This window comes from Phaenicophaeus curvirostris, chromosome Z (assembly GCF_032191515.1).
Source record: "Phaenicophaeus curvirostris isolate KB17595 chromosome Z, BPBGC_Pcur_1.0, whole genome shotgun sequence".
NCBI lineage: Eukaryota > Metazoa > Chordata > Aves > Cuculiformes > Cuculidae > Phaenicophaeus > Phaenicophaeus curvirostris.
Window position 1 is genome coordinate 53,976,136 of NC_091431.1, and position 19,857 is coordinate 53,995,992.

Sequence of the window (19,857 nt, forward strand, 5' to 3'; positions counted from 1 at the left end):
GTTAGCTTAAACAGGCAACACATTTAGTTTCAGCTGTAGCATTAATTACATAAGATATGTTGTCTGGAAAAATGTTTACTGATTTTCAATACTTCACTTTTCAAAAAAACGTCAGCATCGTTATTTTGTTGTTCTTGTGACATTACAAGGTACAACCTTCCAGACTTCTATCTACTGTGCAGAGCCCTGAACTTCAATTTCAGCTTTTCTCCCTATGCTTTTCTAGTGCTTAAACCCAGGAATTAGCTAATACAGCACGCACAGAGCTGCTACAGGTAGTTGAAAAAAGATTCAAATAAACAGAGTGTTCGTCAACTTGCCCATTCATTGACTCATGCAACCTACTTTACCTTACAGGAAAAATATTTGATTAGCACATTTTTCTATTACAGGGGCAGGAGCTGTCTCCTGGAATTGATGTTTAAGTATCTTTCTAGCCTTCGCCCTCACTTTCTCCATGCTGACCTCTGCCAACACACACATACACACATTCACTCTCTATTTCTCCCTCCCATCCGTGCCGGGATCAGGGTTTGATACGTTCATCCCCTGTAATGACTGCTTTAAAATTTTCTCCACAAAACCGCCAGTGACTAGATAACAGCATGTGACACTAGATATTCTTGATTTTGCCAACAGTAGTCTGACAGAACATGAGTTCATGATTAAAAAACTTTGACTCACTAGCTTGTGAATGGCCATATTTAAGAATGCAACCCCTCTTAACTACTTTACACCATGGTACATTATAATTCACTCAGCCTAAGAGGAGGATAATGACAGTTTTATACAGGATCTCACATTACACCTCCAAGTCTTCTTCTTATCTCAAAGGTTGCACCGCACATTAAAGGAATAGTCTGTATTAATCTAACCTGTGACATTTGGGCCATATTAACCCACCAACACAGGTTTATGTATCTCACACCTCAGACCCTATCAAGAAATGTGGCAGTGGCAGCTTGATAAGGACACCATACCTTACTGAACTTGTTCTAAAAACGACATCAGCAAAATGCTCCTCTGGTTGCTCTTTTTAATGACCTTGCTCACTTGTGCTCATTCCTTTTTAGCTATTGCCCATATAGGTAGTTCGTGTTTCTGTGGAATCAGAAATGCTGAAAGGAAGAAGCACATTTTTCTGTAAAAATATTAGCACCCAGAGGGAAAAAAAATGAAAAATCTATAAACTGGAAGCTTCTGCGGTTCAGTTTTATATGGCAAAATAACTTAAAAACAGAGTTACATTTTTAATGGGACTGATAACGTTTTATAGTTCCAGTAGTGGAATAATTAACAAACCGATCTTCATTACCAGCTACTTTACAGGGAAAATGCTACCAGAGGGATGTTTCTGGTATTGGAACTGTTGAAACTGTACTACAGCACATTCAGATTCTGAAATAACATTCCCAAATCTCCCCAAGCTGGGATCTTCATTGGAATATGTTTTTCAAAAAAAGGTGAATATAACCAAATTATCAAATCAAACTTAATTTTGTATGAAAAAAGCTGAGGCCATTCTAAGGAGTTCTGCCAGTGCATCATCTTAATTCTGCAAGAGAGTGGTTCAGTCAGGCAGTTTACTACTGTAATGTTTATACAGCTTGTCAAAAAAAGAAATGAAAAGAAAGAAAATTACACTTTAGGAAAATCTTAAGACTGCAGATGGGGTTTATATTTTCTAATTTCACCCTTACTTAAACAAATTCTCATTCAATATGTTGAAAACTTTCTGATTACTTGATTCAAAAATGATGATGACTATCATAACCAAAGTACAGACAAAAGTCAAGTCAATTGCTTTATTAAATACATAATCCTATAAAACTTCAAAGGCTGGATAATGAACACAAGGACAGCACTTGACTGCACAACTTAAGAAACAAATGACAGCTCTGCTTCAAAACTGTACGACAGGTTCTTGAGAAATTCCTTTTCACACTTGTCTAGTGATATTTTTAGGAACTACATCTTACAAAAGAGCCAGTGCTTTATTGCAGTCACATTTCAAGGCAGCTCTGGCTAGCTTTACATTCTTTTTATCTCCTTTCTTTTTTTTCTCTCATTATCTTCTTGCTTTCTTCTCTTCTCCTTTTAGTTACAGGATTCCGTGGATCATAGATCTCAAAAGTGTCTTCATCTTGCATGCTTGCGTCTTTCACCTTTCTGCTTCTATCTTCAAATTGAAGAACATGAGACATCCTACAAAAATAAAACACAGCTCAAACTCAATGAAAGAACAGAAAGTTACGCTTTGTAATTATGACATGCATGGCAAGATTTTAGCACCATGACTTATTTTTGTGCAGAGCAAGAAAGATCCACATTTTGCTGGGTTTTTAATTTATTCTTGGTTTTGTTTGCTTGTTTGTTTTCACTTTTTAGCAGACTCTGGTTTTATAGTGGTCACCTTTGTGAAGACCCATTTTGAAAAATACAGCTAGTTTGCTCTGCTGGATTTTATTTCACATACTGAACTTGCCTTTCTCTATTCAACATACTTTCCCAAACGTACTGAATAAATTTCCCAAGAACCAGGAGTGTTTCTCAATTTTTCCTATTAGTCACATTGGACTTCCTTTCCCAGTCAGGGTTTTACAAACTGGGGGGAAGAGCTTGCATGGAAAATGCTTGAAGCAGGTACACAGAAGATCAAAAAAGGGATGCTTCACATCTTGTGCTCCACCTTACCACGCTTTTTAATTCTTTGAATAGGCTAAACTTACGCTCTGCTTAGTCCAATGTTTTCTCTACTATTGATTAGAAATTTTCCCCCATTGGATATTTCCTCATTTCAGCACATTCCCAGTAGCCCTAAAACATCACCATTATAAGCTCAAGAAGTCGGCCAATGTAAACCTCAGGAGGCTCAACAACATCAAGTGCAAGGTCCTGCACCTTAGTTGAGGCAATGCCTAGTATTAATATAGGCTGGGGGATGAAGCCCTGCAGAGAAGGACCTAGGGGTACTGGTGCATGAAAAGCTGGATATAAGCCAGCAATGTGTCCTCACAGCCCAGAAGCCAACTGTATCCTGGGTTACATCAAAAGAAGCGTGGCCAGCAAGGTTGAAGGAGGTGATTCTGCCCTTCTACTCTGCTCTCATGAGACCACACCTGGAGTACTGCATCCTGCTCTGGAGTCTTCAGCACAGGAAAGACATGGAGCTGTTGGAGCAGATCCAGTCCAGAGGACCATGAAAGTGATGAGAGGGATGGAACACTTCCTCTGTGAAGAAACACTGAGAGAGTTGCAGTTGTGCAGCCTGAAGAAGAGAAGGCTCCAGGGAGACTTTTGTGGCCCTTCCATGCATTCAAGGGGCGTACAAGAATGATGGGGACAAACTTTTTGGCAGGGCCTGCTGCAATAGGACAAGGAGTACTGGTTTTAAACTGAAAGATGATAGATTCAGACAGATATAAGGAAGAAAGGTTTTTTTTTATGGTAACAGTGATGAAACACTGGAACAAGTTTCCCACGAGGTGGTAGATGCCCCATTCCTAGACACATTCAAAGTGAGGAAGGATGGGGTCACGAGCACCTTGATCTAGTTGGAAGATGTGCCTGCTCGCTGCAGGAGGGTTGGACTAGATGACCCTTAAAATGTCTCTTCCAACCCAAACTGTTCAATGATTCTATGATAACCTGAAGTCAAAAGTAGTTTGTTAGCTGTATGGCCTTGTTAGCAGGTGTCACCAAGGTGAGAGTTAATACAGAAGTTGTCAGAAAAACAGAAGTTTTAGTGTGGACAAACAAAATCGTAAAGAAAAAGGTAAATTATTTACCCTACTGAAAGAGAGAAAGGAGGAAAAGAGAAGAAAACCAAAGCACAGATGCTTAGAAGTTGGCCACTTGTAAACTTATTGATCTTTACTGACACATAAGCAAGACTTCTGAACACAAAGTTGTAGTAAATCTGCTACTTATGAACCAAGAGAATGAGTATAAAGTTCATATGTTCAATTAAAAAAACAAACAACTTAAAAAGGAATTAAAAGACTTCTTGGTGCGAACAAACATGCCTAGGCCCCCATTTATGTTTGGTCATTGTAATAATCAACTGCAAAAATGTCTTTTATAGGACAACTTAATTAGAATTATATTGAACTGATCTAAGCATATCAATCTTTATGGCACTAGATGTCTTCATCTGCCATTTTTTCAAAGAGCTGTAGTGCAAATCTTTATACATAAAGAAAGGGAGAGAAGAGGGAGGGAAGGGGAACGAGCCCAGTTACTATTGATTACAATATAGTGCTATTAAAGAAACCAGACAAAAATTCAAAGCTACAGTCTACATAGGGTCTGTTTGAATGCTTTAGAAAAAAATTAAAAACAAAAATTGAGATTTTTCATCAGAATTGATTCTTGACATGTGGGTTTCATAAATCTCTTATTGCACTGCATTGTCAGCATGTCTGCATGTTCTCTCCTATAGAAAAACTTAAAGAGTTGTTTCCAGTGTATAAAACTTCAATAGTTTATAATCCTGTACACACTACTAACACCAAAACTTATTTTTTTTAGTCATATCTACAATTCAGAATAACAAAATGTACCATCAGAGTGACTCATGATTGCGTATTTGTAGTTTAATTATAAAAACATTGTCTCACAGTGGAGGGACTGAAGTAATTTATTATAGTTAACATGCTTTCTGCATTTGTCATATTCTTTTTAACTTATTAAAGATGAGCATTTGACTATTTTTTTTAAGACCACAAACCAAATCACACTATCCTAGTCTGGATTAAAACACAGACCTAAATAGATAGAGTCATCCCTTGGTAAGTGGTTTTAAAGTGTGTTATATGAGCTTATGTAAAAGTGTAGTCACACTTGGCCATTTCATCAACTCAGGTTTTCAAAGAATGCTGCAGCACATTTGCAGGACACAACTAATAGGAATTTAAAAATACTACTCTAATTCTTGGGTCAGGCCATACTGCATCCCAGGTATTTTGCAAATGAGATGCAGCAGACTCAGACTAAGCAATGTTTACTTCTCTCCAGGAGCTGAAAGAAGTCATAGTCTCTGACTCCTATTCATAGCTTTCCACTGAGGTGTTCCCAGCTGTGATTAAAAACAAGCCAATATTAAGAAACTTCTTGATATACCCAGAATCAATTTCAGATGCAGCATCTCATAGCAAAATAAACACAGCAGAGAAGATTTTAAAAAATATTTTCCCAATGTGAACTTAAGCTTATTTTTGTGAGTCACACATCTTCACAGGTAGACTTGTTTTGCATCTATTTAAACACTATCTGTCACACTTAATTCTATATTCCAAAACCAATTCAAATAGTTTTCTCTTTTTTTTTAAGGAACATGAGAAATATTTAATAATTATTTCCATACAAATTATTATTGAGTAATCTTACTGAAGATTCTCCAACAAAAGTTTACACCTGCATAATTTTCTAAGCACAGCTAGGGCTGGAGCTCCACGAATATAGGTTGCATGAAACTTTTCTTTGTTTGGTTGATAGCTCTCTTTCCTTCTACGTGCTCCTGGGTTGAGTGGGGAGCTGACTGCCCAGTCATGCTTCTGCAGTCACTGTGTTGAAAGCTCTAACTTCATCTCTTCACCTCTGGTCTTTGGGAACCTACTAACTCGTGCTTATCGCCACTTGTTGACAGTTCATTTTAAATGAGTGCGACATAATAACTTTAAAAAATGCTTTTTCTTCAAAATTTAAAGGATGAAAGGTTGTCACTTCTCCTATGCAAAACTCAAAAGAAAAAAAGGTTCTGCAGCTTAGATTTCTGCTCAAAACTAGTTTTAATAAATTAGTTTGCCAAACCTGATTATTCTAGGTTTAAAGTATCTTGGTGTGCAAATTGCTGACCTTTAAGAAGTAGCCACAAAATTATTTTATTAATCTCTTCTGTTAAAACAGTTCTGCAATCAGAACCAGCTATCTTAGCATGGATTTATTGCTAGAGAGGACTGATCTTTACCCCAGCCAGCTGACAGCATCCTACTGTTTAATCATTGTCCTATCCCATGTATCCCTTTTCTACCTAAAAAATGAAATGCCTTGAAACATTAGACTGAAATATGTGAACATTTAAGATGGTTTCAGAAACAATACAGGATTTCAAAAGTTTGTGGATACTCTCCTAGCCTACTGATATTCTCAGATAACGATTTTTGCAACAGTCAACAAAGACAACTGCTACTTTGGACTCGATGATCCAAGAGGTCTTTTCCAACCTGGTGATTCTATGATTCTACTAGCAGAGCAGTTCCTACATATCCTTAAGCTGTGGTAAATAATACATTACCTTGGTGATCAGTTTGATTACTTTCTAAGAGGTAACAAGTGGGAGAAGGTTTGTTGCAAACGAAGCTAAAAAAGAAACTTCAGCACACCAGAAATCATTCAAGAACTATTACAGTAAAATTAAGCTGTGTGCCCAATAGTCTAGCATGGGTAACACAGTATTTGCCAACTATGCATCAAAGAATGAACCCCACCTGCAAAGGGCTCTCCAGGCAGACTCAACCAGTTTATTCAGGATACAGTTCATGTGCTTTTGAACTACTCTAGTTGGTACTTGTAGGAAAAGATATGATACACAGTAATCCCTCCGATTTTGAGATGCGTGAGCCATGCCCTGGATCTGAACCATATACCAGCTGCTGACAGGTCACAGCAATGTTAAGCGTAGCATAAACACAAGTCTCATATCACAACAACTCTGGCCTTTCCAGAACTGCCCTTTGGGAGAAAGTGAAGTGGCAGTCAGTGAACTGAATTATTTTGAATTTCAGCAAAGCAAGGAAGCATGATGATGAAGCTTGGATCTCCAGGTACAAATGCACTACACACATCAGCAATTTTTATACTAACTAAATGAAAGTGCAGAGCTGCACTGCTAAATTCCACACTTTCTTATCAAACCAACACAGCTGTTAGCTGTTACCAGCTCACCTGCTGCCCATTCAACCTTCCTTGCACAGATGACTGTACAGAGCATGCCCTCTGCTGCCTCTGCCACTTCAGTGGACAGCATGGAACGTTATCTTGTACTCACCTATGTCAGCATTTTAAATGGCTAAGCTTTGCAGTAAGTGATCAACAGGTATGGACAAAAGCTACTCTGCCAACTCTGTTGTGAGGGTAGTAGATAAAACTTTATCGTTTGCAAATCTTCTGACGTGGTATTTAAAAACCGAAATAAGACTTCCGGTTCAGATCTAGCCAAATTCAAAGAATTAGTTAATCCACTGCAGTTCCTAATACTAAAAAAACTTAGAAAAACATTGAGAAACGTGCTATAGACACAGATAATTTGCCACATTAGAAAGGTAAAGTATTTAAATAAAATAATCAAAATAATACTGTTTCAATCCATATTAGTGAATATGGTACAGAGCACAGATATTACATTGAAATTTAAGATTTCAATTTTACTATCACGAGAAAAATCCCCACCCCATGGCACTCTCCTGAGATTAATTTCATTTCTGCAAGACCTGGAAGTGGTATTTTCTACGTTTTGGATGAATGGAGTACCATTAGCCAACAAGATTCCTCCATCCAGCAATGGAGGAAAAATAGTATTGCTGCTCTCACACAGAGCAAAAATCACCTGAATTCTAAGCAAGCAAAATTTAGAAAAATACTCTTTAAACATACTATACAAAGTCAGGCTGTACACTTCTGCTAACTTTGACTAGACCTCTGAAATTATACTAGAGGATGAAGAAGTTGGTTTAGCCTCTTCAGAATAATCAGTAAGTTGTGGATCCTCTACAGGCCAAAGAACAAATAGTTTATATTTTGTCTTGGTAGAGGCTTATAGCACAAAATTATCAGAACATAAATTCTGCAGGTATTTCTAACATCTCTTTTTTGAGATGCTCTATTTGAATGCTATATGCTCAGTTTGGCCCCAAAATAGTCACTGCAAAAGTAATAAGAAACTAATAGTTTCATTAAGTATGAGATATCCAGGTTAAAAAAACCCCCAAGGGTACTTCAGTTTTTGCAAAGCTAACAACAGAGCAAACTGTCCTTGGAGAAGACTAATTTAAGAGTGTACCCTTCCATTCTTCAGTATAGTACTATATATTTTTTTTCTCTTGAAAGAAGATTTAGTCACAAGTAACGTTCTAAGAGAAAGGGAAAATCAACTACAAAAAAGCTCATCCATTTCAAAAGATAATTAAAGCACTGGAGCAAAATATTATTAGTTCTCTTAGTATCAGAATCAGAAATATGTAAAACTATTGCAATTTATGATTTTAAGTAATAATTATTTTTCTGTTAAAAATTAATTTATCCTACTTTTATATTGCATGTGTTTAGTAACAATTCATACATAGCATATTTACACTGTAACCTTGTCCCCTTCACAAAAATGTTAAGCAGTTTGATGAAAGAAACTGGGTGCCTTAAACAGACAACTGCTCCTGGTAGAGTAGATTGGTATGAAAGACTATAACGTGAATTCCAGATGTTGTTCCAGACAATGCACCAGTGCAGAAAAACTTTACACAGCATTTACTACAGGGCCATGGGAAACACCACACCGGAATTGATCAATGATCCATCCAGCCTAGGCAATAGCTTGTACAATATCTGATACTCTAAAAGTAAGCAAATAGCCTCTCCAGGCTAGTGCAGTCAGGCAGCATTGGATCACTAGAGAGCAGAGTTGGAGTGAGAGGAAGGAGAGGAGAGCATTTATAGCACAAAAATACTCAGTTTTTCTCTGCGTTCTCTGGACATCCTCCCTCCTCTTTTGCCCTCCCTTTCCCCATTCTGAATATGTCCAAATCCATACCGTTTCAATATGTCACTGAATGAGATGGAATTGTGGTGCTTGAAAAGGTGTGTAAATACACAGGAAACTTAAACAAACTTTTCAAGATTTAGAAGATTATTTCTTTATCCATCACTAGGTTTACTGGCAGCAAATAAAATCTAAGATTTTCAGACAGTAAATGTAATACTAGACATCCCTTAAGTAAAGCATGCATCACCTCTGAATTTAAGTCAAACAGTAGTTGATTTCAGGCCCAGATGCCTAGTCCAAATAAACTTGGACATGGAAGGATTAACAAAAAATAAACAAGCAAAAATCCCGCCCCAAATGCTCTCAGTTTCTCAGGCATGCCAAACAGCCAGAAGCAATAAATATACAACTTCAGCTGAGGGACAATTTGTTAATATAAAATTACTGACTAAAGCAGTAGGCTAGCAGCTAGCATTTACATATCAAAGTCTGACCACAGTCTGTAACTAGATGGGTGAAGGTGGAGATAAAATTGAGGCAAAAAAAGAGATTTACAGCAGAAGGTTTTAATTTTTTTCCCCCTTTCTTCCTTTAAATGTTAGTAGCAATACTAAAACCCAAATAAACACATATTTTGCCAAACAGAAAAGAAATCCCTTTTTCCAATGTGCTTCTAATACAGAACTCTGGTATTCATTTATCCATTGTAACAATCAAGTAAGTATTTTGTCAACTTTTAAAAAATGTAGTTAAGTAAATCAATGGCATTAGCAGGAGAGACCTAGTATTGAGCCAGTTTTTCCAGACTAGTGGAGGAACGTTGGCTCAAGTCTGCATGGGAGGAGGGGAGCAAACATGGCTTTAATCCATCTTTGTGCCTTACTGGCATAAATTACAGCAGCACTTTTTCTTTCATTCCCCAAGCTAGCATCAGCTTGTGAAAAAGACTGCTGCTTAGTTTTCAGGAGCTTACTGTGTTTGTCACAGTTAAGCTTCTGCAATTGAATCTGCAGAGACTGGTGCTAATCTAGAGGAAGCCATATTTTATAATCCTCAGTCTGAGATATTACAGCAAAGAAACAGACTGCATTTTAGAAAATGTGTATAAAGGTAGGGTTTTGAAAGAAGTATAACCAATATTTTAGGTTTGTATCCAAAAGAATTTCACTAGGCAAGTTTAATAATAGATGCTGTATTAAATAGGAAATCCTGAAAATAAAATGTGGAAGATACTACTGAATTTATGTAGATTAGATAATAACAGTGTGCATCATGATTTAGTTCTTAATATAAATGAAATATTGCAATATAAAACCAGTCTGGCTAACTTCAACATTTACCTGATTCTGAAACTGCTATTTAATAAAAAAAAACCAACCAAGCCCAAACTAAATCTAGCCTACTGTCTGCAACACACATTGAAAATGTGGTTCCCTGATAGTTTCTTTTAGTCCCAAATCTCTCTCACTCAGCCACAAAGTCTTTTACTGGGAGAACACAAAAGAAATTAAATACTGTGCTCCCACTCCTAACTGCAACAAATTTCTCACTGAAATCAGTGCTAAAAACTCTCAGAGATTTTTTCCTTTTATTATCAACAAAAGCAATTTTTAAAGCAGAGAAAGGACATGACTATTGATGCTAGACAGAATACCTTGACTGAATCTACAGATTTATTATTTTTTTGTTCTGGAGTAAAATATAACTATCTCTACAAATTGGGTAAAAAATACAGACATATTGAAATGAATGTCCTGGCAGAAAGGGCTTAGCATTAGCACCCAATGTTGTCAAAATATTTAACTGGCCTCAATGGTAGTTTGCAAAACTCAGAACTGGGAACAGATTACAGAATTTGACATATATAAACCAGGCTGCACTTTAACTGGTCAGCACTGACAGTGAGGCTTTTGTCCACAGAAGCAATAAATTCATAAGTCCAGGCACATTCCCGTTATTTTTGCTGTCAATAAGTAACCAGGTTATGCAAAGTGTGACTGTGCAAATCTCAGCCTAAGAAAGACATGGAGCTGTTGGGATGGGTCCAGAGGAGCGCCACAAAAATGAGCCAGGGGCTGGAGTGCCTCTCCTACGAGGACAGGCTAGGAGAGTTGGGGTTGTTCAGTCTGGAGAAGAGAAGGCTACAGGGAGACCTTACAGCAGCCCTTCAATGACTAACAGACTGTAACAAAGACGGGGCAGACGTTTAGCCAGGCCTATTTTGACAGGACAAGAAGTAATAGTTTTAAGCTAAGGGAGGGTACATTTTGACTGGATATAAGGAAGACATTTTTTACAATGAGGGTGGTGAAACACTGGAACAGATTTCCTAAAGAGGTAGTGGAGGCTCTATCCCTGGAAACATTCAAGGTGATGTTGGATGGGGTTCTGAGCAACCTAATCTAGTTAACAATGTCCCTACTCCTTCAGGGGGATTAGAGTAGATGACTTGTAAAGGTCCCTTCCAACACAAAGCATTCTATGGCTTTATGAAAATCTTTTGTGACCACCAAGGTATCTTTAAAAGCCTTCTAAGAGCCATAAGATTTTAAAGTTTATTTGAGTGAACAGTGCCATTCTCACTTTGTTTTTAATCCTCGTGATCTTCAATGAGGTTTGTCACAAATAAATAAGATGCCTATAGTTATGCCGACATCAGTAATCACATATAACAATCTGTTATGCAAGACCTGAAATAACTTTCACTTTGAGATGGTAGATCCATACTCTCATATAATTTTCACAACAACCTTTTGACTCTAAGTTGATTTTAAAAATTAATTTTAAAATTAATTTAAAGTTTAATTAAAAAAAATCCCTATTTTTTGTATACCTCAAAATAATCAACATCTAGAATACCTCAGAATCAACAAAGGTAACTAACCATAATGTTGTAGATTGAGGTAAATCAGAGACAGTTTTGTGATTAACTGAGTTGCTGTATCTTACATCATTCCTCTGAAAACTAACTGCGCGTTTTTTAGTCAGTATTCTTCACTACAGTGATAACACAGGGCATTGCCAATGCAGAAAGGCCAGTGCTTATGCTCAACCAAGGCCACTCTCAAGCTAGTGGAAGCAGAGCTGCACCTGCAAGGAGGGCCAAACAGGGCAGATGATCCTAAACCGACCTGCGGAGTATTCCATCCCATATATGTCATACTGGGTATAAATTTGAAAGACCACAAGGATCTCGCGCTCTTCTGTGATGGCTGACATCCAGCAAGGACCTCATTTGCCTGGTTACTCCTGATCACAGATCTGTGTGCTCCCGAATTCAGTTCCTGAGTCCAGCTCCCTTCTAGCCACGGACCCATTCCCTCACGTCTGCTCTGCAGCATCTGTGGTTACATACAGTCATTGAGAGGTGGGGTGAGGATGCAACCTCACGTTTGTCTATATTTTATTACTTTCTAATTATTTTCATTGTTATCATTATAATTTCATTAAATAAAGCTGTAGTTCTAGTTTCCAACCCACAAGAGCTTCTCCTCTCATTTCCCTCTCTCCTTTCCCTGCAGGCTCCAGCGTGGAGGTGGGGGGAAAGTGGCCAGATTTTGCAGGCTCAGCTGCACAGCTTTAGCTGCTGAGTTTGGGTGGGTGGGGCTAAACTGTGACAATAAAAATTTTAAACTGAAAAACCATATGAAAAGCCAACACCTCATTCTGAATTCCCATTTCACTCATTCTTTCTTGTCCCACACCACATCTGAAATCTGAATGGATTTATGTCACTTCATATCAAAAGAAAGAGTAAGTTTCAGAGTCTAGAGATCCTCCCCAAAATACTTCAATGACTGTCTCGTTTACATTTGTTGCTTTTTTACATAGGAAAGAAAAAGTTGATCTCTCAAAGATTAAGAAGCTTTGTAGTTCACATCCAACACCCTACATTTCACACAGGAAACACTGCTGTGGTTTGACTATGAAGCACTGGCATCACGTGCTATGAATTAAATGGAACTATGCAGCATGCTGGCAACCACAGTGAAATTCTAAGCAGCTGTAGAGTGCATTACTGAGATCAGATAGAGGCCAGTGATGAGATCTGAGTCCAGAAGAAGAAATCTTAAACTTCTAGCTGTGTGCAGAATGAAGGAAAAATTATGGGGCTACACTGTAAACCAAACTCTAAAATCACCTGGATATCTGCCTGCAGCTCTGATTCCTGAATTGAAGGGAATAATAATAGACCAAAGCACTCTACTGAGGATGACATACACTTTGTTTGCTTTTCTAGTGGGAACAATAGTTTAAATGCATTTCACATACTCAGGTTCATCTGAGGAACAACCTTCACATTTTAATACTGAAATTTCTACACTGAACGTTGAAGTGCCAGCAGGATGAACTGGGCATCCTCCATCAAACCAAAACTGAAGAAGTAACAATAATGTAAATCCATACTTATCAGGACTCAGATTACTACCATGGAAACACTTTTCAAGCAAGAACTGCATATTGCCTTGGTGGAATGTTCATATACCAACACCTGTTGATGCTCTTCTAGTATTTACTGCCTATCAGCTACTATGTACTTCAATATGAACTTAGTTTTTTCACCAGTGAATGTATTGGCATACCATTTCAATCAATCCACACGAAAAAAAATAATGCTTTGCTAGCCTACATGTCTTTTAGGTAAAGATATGTAAACTTGACTGGCTTAGTGTGCAATGTACTTGGGTTTTTGGTGGTATGAAGTGCTGTTCCTTTTGAATTTTGGGTTACCTGTTAATGCCAATTAAGCTCTAAATTCAATAATGGTTCTGGAGTTGGTGCATAAACATTCTTGTGCATTTTAACTGTAATAACGCAGAAAGAATTGGGATCAATCATAGAAGTACAGTATGTTGGCTTGGCAATGAGGTGAGCTTTAAAATGGAAAATGGTGGGTTCTTTTTTGCAGAAAAAATTCCATCAGCTCAAAAATTGTCAGGATGTAAAATTTCTCATAGGAAAAGAAATGGCCTACTATGTCAATAAATCTAGCTGTTTCAGGAAGCCTCTGCCTGTTTTCATAGATCAGAGAGAGAAGAGAGGAAGACAGTACATAGAATTGGTTAAGGAAATGACAGGTGGATTTTCACAGCAGAGAATCAGTTCCTTCCACAAAGACCAGTATTTAATCTGGAAAAATGTATAGCTGTATTTCTTGCATATCAAAAGGGTGTAAGGCTGGTAAAAATTCAGCTGCAGAGCTCTGTTTTCAGGAGTAGATAGACATAGGTTAATGTCAAAGTGAAAAAATTAATGTGGTAGGGTTGGCTATTTCACTTCCACTTACAACTTCACTGGAGAAGAATATAAGTGTAGAATTTAAGTATAATATGAAGTTTTGTGATGAAATGTTTTGGAAGTTTGTTGGAGTATTTAGGCTTCATGTGATTTTGGCAACCATGAGCAGCAGTATGAAAAACAGGATACAATTCAGAAGCTGCAATTGCTGAATTTCAGTAAGAGCAATCAACAGCATGGGTACAATTTAAGGAACCATTCAGGAAAGGAAAAGATCTGTGGCTTAGAAGAGACTGGAAAACAGGCATGAAAGAAACAATGACAAATAAAGTAATCTTTCCACTCAACACTGACAAAGACTTAGCAGAGTGCTGTATCTAGTCTCACATTTCACAGTTTGAAAGAGAGTTGAACCACTCCAAACTCTCATAATTACTTGATGGGAGGCTGTTTCACAGTACTAAGTATCACTCTCATCCTATTTGAAGAGGAATGTTTTGCACAGATTAACCAAAGCAAACTTTGAAAATACCTGATTGCATCTGAATCTTTTTCTCCCATAGCTAGATTCTCTCTATGGGAAACATTTTATGTCGTATTAACAGGTTCTGCATAATCAGTTTCATTAACTGTAGTTGCAGTAAACACTTTCTGGGCTGAAATGTGGGTTTTACTAAAACTGCAACTATTTGATATTATATATATAATTATTATTTATATATATAATGATATTATTATAATTACATATACGTATTTTTATATATATATAAATGATATTATTATAATTGGAGCCCTGAAGTGGTACTGCAATCTGACTGGATGTTGCATGCAATTCAATAACTACAGCAGTCAAAGTCCTAAAGAAGATGAGGAGCAGCAGCATTCTGTATAAAATGTAGCCTGTGCAGAGGTTTTCCCTTTCAAATTCAGACCTATTCAGTAATCCAGATGGGAAGTACCAAGTAGATTAATTATTCCAGCTGGGTCTTCTGCTGTGACATATTTGATTTTCATACTAGTAGTCTCTAAGCAGATGACACCTCACTGCTGCTGTAGCAGATCTCATCTACATTTTGTGGTCTCCTTGGGCAAGACTTTAATCCCAGAATGAGTGACTGAGTTCTGTTAGATCATCTCTACCTACCTCTGCTGCACTCTGTACAAGCTTTGTGAAAAAGAAGAATGAACTTACTTCTTATTTGGACTGTAAGCAAATAAAGGACAACTAAAGGTTAAGCAGTACTGAAGACATGGGACAAATGGTTAAAAGAAAAGCACAAGCAATAATTGTCAATAGGAATGATAGGGACAATAATGGTTGTGCCTGGAAGAACTAGGATCATGCATGTCACCCTGAGGTACTCAGATGCTGTAAAAATGTGCCTGTCAACTTCTGCGCAGACATTTTTATTGTCATAAGTACCCTTTCTGGAAGTACATATCATGTTTATTTTGATTTTGAGGGGAAATTGGATTTTGATTGCTGCAGACAGATACATATATAATTGTTCTCACATACTAGTAGAGTTTACAATAGAATGTCTCAGTAAAGATTCTGGTGTTTCAAGTTAAAATTCAGTATTATGCATTTTTCTTCAGTTCTCTTCACAACACCTCCTTAGATGCCTTCTTAGACAGTAAAATCTGGCAATAATTATCAAACATCATACATACTATTTACAATAGACTCATATTTCTTCTTTTTTCTTGCATAAAAAGTAGAATGCTGCTGAAAAGTGCCCAAATGTCTACTATGCTCCATGCCAATACAGCAGTTCAGCCAAATATGCAGAGAGAAGTTTGCCAAATAAAAGAAAATATAACAAATTGGTAATGGTTTCTATCTTGACAGAAAATAAAAATTATACCTCAATGTGTGGCCACTCATATGGACACATAAAAATGTCTTAGAGGCAATCATTTTACCTCAGATAACACACCCTGACAGCAGAGCAAAGCACACTGGCAGGCTTTCACTTCCCACAAAAACAGCAACCATGACCTACAAAACAGCATGGAGGAATCACAGAATTTGTGCCTATCACATGTATTTAATAAAAATCAAATAAAGTTGAATTACTATCTATTGAGAAGTAGATTGGATTTGAGAATTTTCAAATGTAAAGACATGATAGTTATCTCAAATACTCCAATAAAACAAGGACACTGATTCTGATTCCAAAATACGAAATTCAACCTTCCAAATGATTCTAACAATGACTGATAGCTTCTAGAACACTTAATTGATTTGTTAATGTTGCACATGTTTACAGTCAATTTGTGTTACATGTACATTTTAAAATTTCTTTATCTTCAAAATAAATTATTTGAAAACACTCTCATCTGTCAGTAAAGGTAATATGCACATGTACCACACTGCAAAATTCATATATTAATTTTTAGTCTACTGTGCAGTTTTATATTATTCTAAGTATTTATTTCAGTGCAATTTTGAATGCAACATTATTTTCTGAACAAAAATACATCTTCATAACCTGAAATGGCAACATTCTTCTTCATTCAGAATGAATTATTTTCAGAGGAAATAATTATCATCAGTTAGATGTGAGTAGTTACTCATAAAGGAATAGGATATAGTGATCAGACTAATTCACAGAATCACAGAATCACCAGGTTGGAAGACACCCACCGCATCATCGAGTCCAATCATTCCTATCAAACACTAAACCATGTCCCCCAGCGCCTCATCCACCTGTGCCTTAAACACCTCCAGGGATGGCGACTCAATCACCTCCCTGGGCAGCCTCTGCCAGTGCCCAATGACCCTTTCTCTGAAGAATTTTTTCCTAATATCCAGCTCAAATCTCCCCTGTCGGAGCTTAAGGCCATTCCCTTTTGTCCTGTCCCCTGTCACTTGGGAGAAGAGGCCAGCACCCTCCTCTCTACAACCTCCTTTCAGGTAGTTATAGAGAGCAATGAGGTCTCCCCTCAGCCTCCTCTTCTCCAGGCTAAACAACCCCAGCTCTCTCAGCCATTCCTTATAAGGCCGGTTCTCCAGCCCCTTCACCAGCTTTGTTGCTCTTCTCTGGAAGAGAAGAGGCTCCAGAGCCTCAACATCCTTCTTGTGGTGAGGGGCCCAGAACTGAACACACTATTCAAGGAGTGGTCTCACCAGTGCCGAGTACAGAGGGAGAAGAACCTCCCTGGACCTGCTGGTCACACTGTTTCTGGTACAAGCCAAGATGCCATTGGCCTTCTTGGCCACCTGGGCACACTGCTGGCTCATGTTCAGTCGCTGTCAACCAACACCCCCAGTTCCAGCTCCTCCAGGCAGCTTTCCAGCCAGGCTTCTCCTAGTCTGTAGCTCTGCACAGGGTTGTTGTGCCCCAAGTGCAGGACCCGGCATTTGGCCTTGTTAAACCTCATGCCACCGGACTTAGCCCAGCGGTCCAGCCTGTTCAGATCCCTTTGCAGAGCCTCCCTACCCTCCAGCAGATCGACACTTCCACCCAGCTTAGTGTCATCCGCAAACTTGCTAAGGGTGCACTCAATGCCTTCATCCAGGTCATTGATAAAGACATTGAACAGGGCTGGACCCAGCACTGAGCCCTGGGGACACCACCTGTAAGTGGCCTCCAGCTAGAGTTAACTCCATTCACCACCAAGCTGTTTTTTTCCCCTCGATAGCTCTTTTTCCAGAACATGGGGATGGCTTTCTCCTGAGCTGCTAGGACTTCCGTTTTGAAGAGCGCCCAGCCCTCATGGGCTCCCTTGCCCTTAAGGACTGTCTCCCATGGGACTTTGCCAACCAGCCTTCTGAACAGTCCAAAGTCTGCCCTCTGGAAGTTTAATGCAACTGTCCTGCTAACCCCCCCTCTTCATATCACCTAGAACAGAAAATGCTACCATCTCGTGATTGCTTTGTCCCAGGTGTCCTCCTACCACCACACCCCCCACAAGGCCTGCTCTGTTCACAAACAGCAGGTCCAGGAGGGCACCTTCCCTTGTCGGTTCGCTCACCAGTTGTGTAAGGAAGTTGTCTTCCATGCACTCCAGGAACCTTCTAGACTGTTTCCTTTCTGCTGTATTGTACTTCCAGCAGATATCTGGAAGATTGAAGTCTCCCACAAGAATGAGAGGCATTGATCTAGAGACTATCCCCAGTTGTTTATAGAAGAGCTCATCAGCTGCTTCTTCTTGGCTGGGTGGTCTGTAACAGACTCCCATCACAATATCTGCCTTCTTGTGGGCTCCTCTGATTTTAACCCACAGGCACTCAATCTCCTCATCACCATAATCAAGCTCAAGGTTATCAAAGTCCTCTCTTACATAGAGGGCTACCCCGCCTCCTCTCCTACCCTTCCTGTCCTGCCTGAAGAATTTATACCCCATCATAGCTGCACTCCAGTTTTACAAGTCATCCCACCACGTTTCCGTGATGGCAACAACATCATAGGCTCCTTGCCCTACAACAGCTTCCAGCTCCTCCTTCTTATTCCCCATGCTGCGTGCATTGGTGTAAATGCACTTCAGCTGGGCTGGTGAACCTTCAGCCCTCATAAAGGGAATAGAGTTTATTCCCAATTTACTGGTTGTTGGAGTAGCTAGTGCCAGAGTGCCAGTTTCTTCCTTACCGTCACCAGCTGTACTCGCCCCCAATTGCTCTGTGCTGATATACTGCCAGTCCTCATCAGCACACCATCCCTCAGTCCCTGGAGTCCCACTTCCAGGCTCACTCCTGCCTAGCCTGGTCTTGTCCCCCTCCCCCTTCACATCTAGTTTAAAGCTCAGTTAATGAGCCTAGATAGGTTTTTAGCAAGGGCTTTAGTCCCCCTAGGAGACATGTGTGTCCCATGCCTAGTAACAAAGCCTGGGGGTACGTGGGCCACTCCATGATCAAAGGACTGCTCCCAGCCTGTCAGTGTTTAACAGGCATTTAGACAATGCTGCCTGTAACAACATCCTTTGGCTTTTGGTCAGCCTTGAAGTGGTCAAGCAGTTGGAACAGATGATTGTTGTAGGCCCCTTTCAACAGAAATAGTCTGTTCTATAATCCTTGGAGAACTCAGAATCACACTGGTAGCTCAGAAGTATGTCAAAATGTCAGTGAAATCCACGGACCTCAAAATGTTGCTATTTGTTATCCCTCAACCTCAAGTTCCTGAGATAGGATAACACATAATAAAGGAAGCCTGTGGTTTGAAGAAGCAACCAAAGAGATGGTGACACAAGAAAACTTAAAATAATAGCAAGTTAATAGAAAGAGTTACCCGGAAAGAGGCAAGATTTAGGATATTATTTTCTTTATTGTTTGAAAAACAATAATGCAAAGCCAAGATGTTTCTGTTTTGATTTGTCTGTTAAAATAACCAAATAATCGAAGAACCTCCCTTGTGAGGTCCAAGCTCAATTCAGTGAAAAGCAAGAAGGTTTGAAGGTGAAGCTGAAGAATCTATGTAGTTTTATGTTACTAAATTAAAATATATGTCACGATTCATTATGTATATGATACAAACAAGAAAGGAAAAGCTGTGGAAAAGTGATCTAAAATTTTAGACTGTCCTGGTTCCAACTGGGAAGGAATTAATTTCCTGAGTTTGGTGATGAAAAAGTTAATTTTCACAAGAAGCTGGAAAGGGACACAACGAGGGCAGCTGACCAAACTGGCCAATAAGATATGTCATGCCATCAGTCATGTCCAGCATATAAGGCAGAATTAGACAGCTGTGGTGGGGCAGCATGCCAGGAGCTGAGGAGCACGTGCAGTCATCAGTTTGGTCCGGGCAGTGCAGAGTTGATTGCTTGCTTTGTTTATTCTGTTATTGTTATTATTTTCCTCCTCCTGTGCCATTTTCAGTTTTGCTAAATAGTTTTTATCCCAACCGACAAATTTCACCTTTCCT

At 38.8% G+C, this 19,857-nt stretch overlaps 1 protein-coding gene across 2 annotated transcripts in view; it reads right to left on the reverse strand.

The window, feature by feature from the left end:
• Positions 1-1,791: 1,791 nt before the first annotated feature.
• Positions 1,792-19,857, reverse strand: part of CWC27 (CWC27 spliceosome associated cyclophilin) — a 117,665-nt gene continuing 99,599 nt past the window's right edge. For both annotated transcript variants that reach the window (XM_069879864.1, XM_069879863.1), the window contains exon 14: positions 1,792-2,205. In XM_069879864.1, coding sequence (XP_069735965.1) covers positions 2,043-2,205 — 163 coding nt within the window. In that variant the 3' untranslated portion in view covers positions 1,792-2,042. The remainder of the gene's footprint in view (positions 2,206-19,857) is intronic.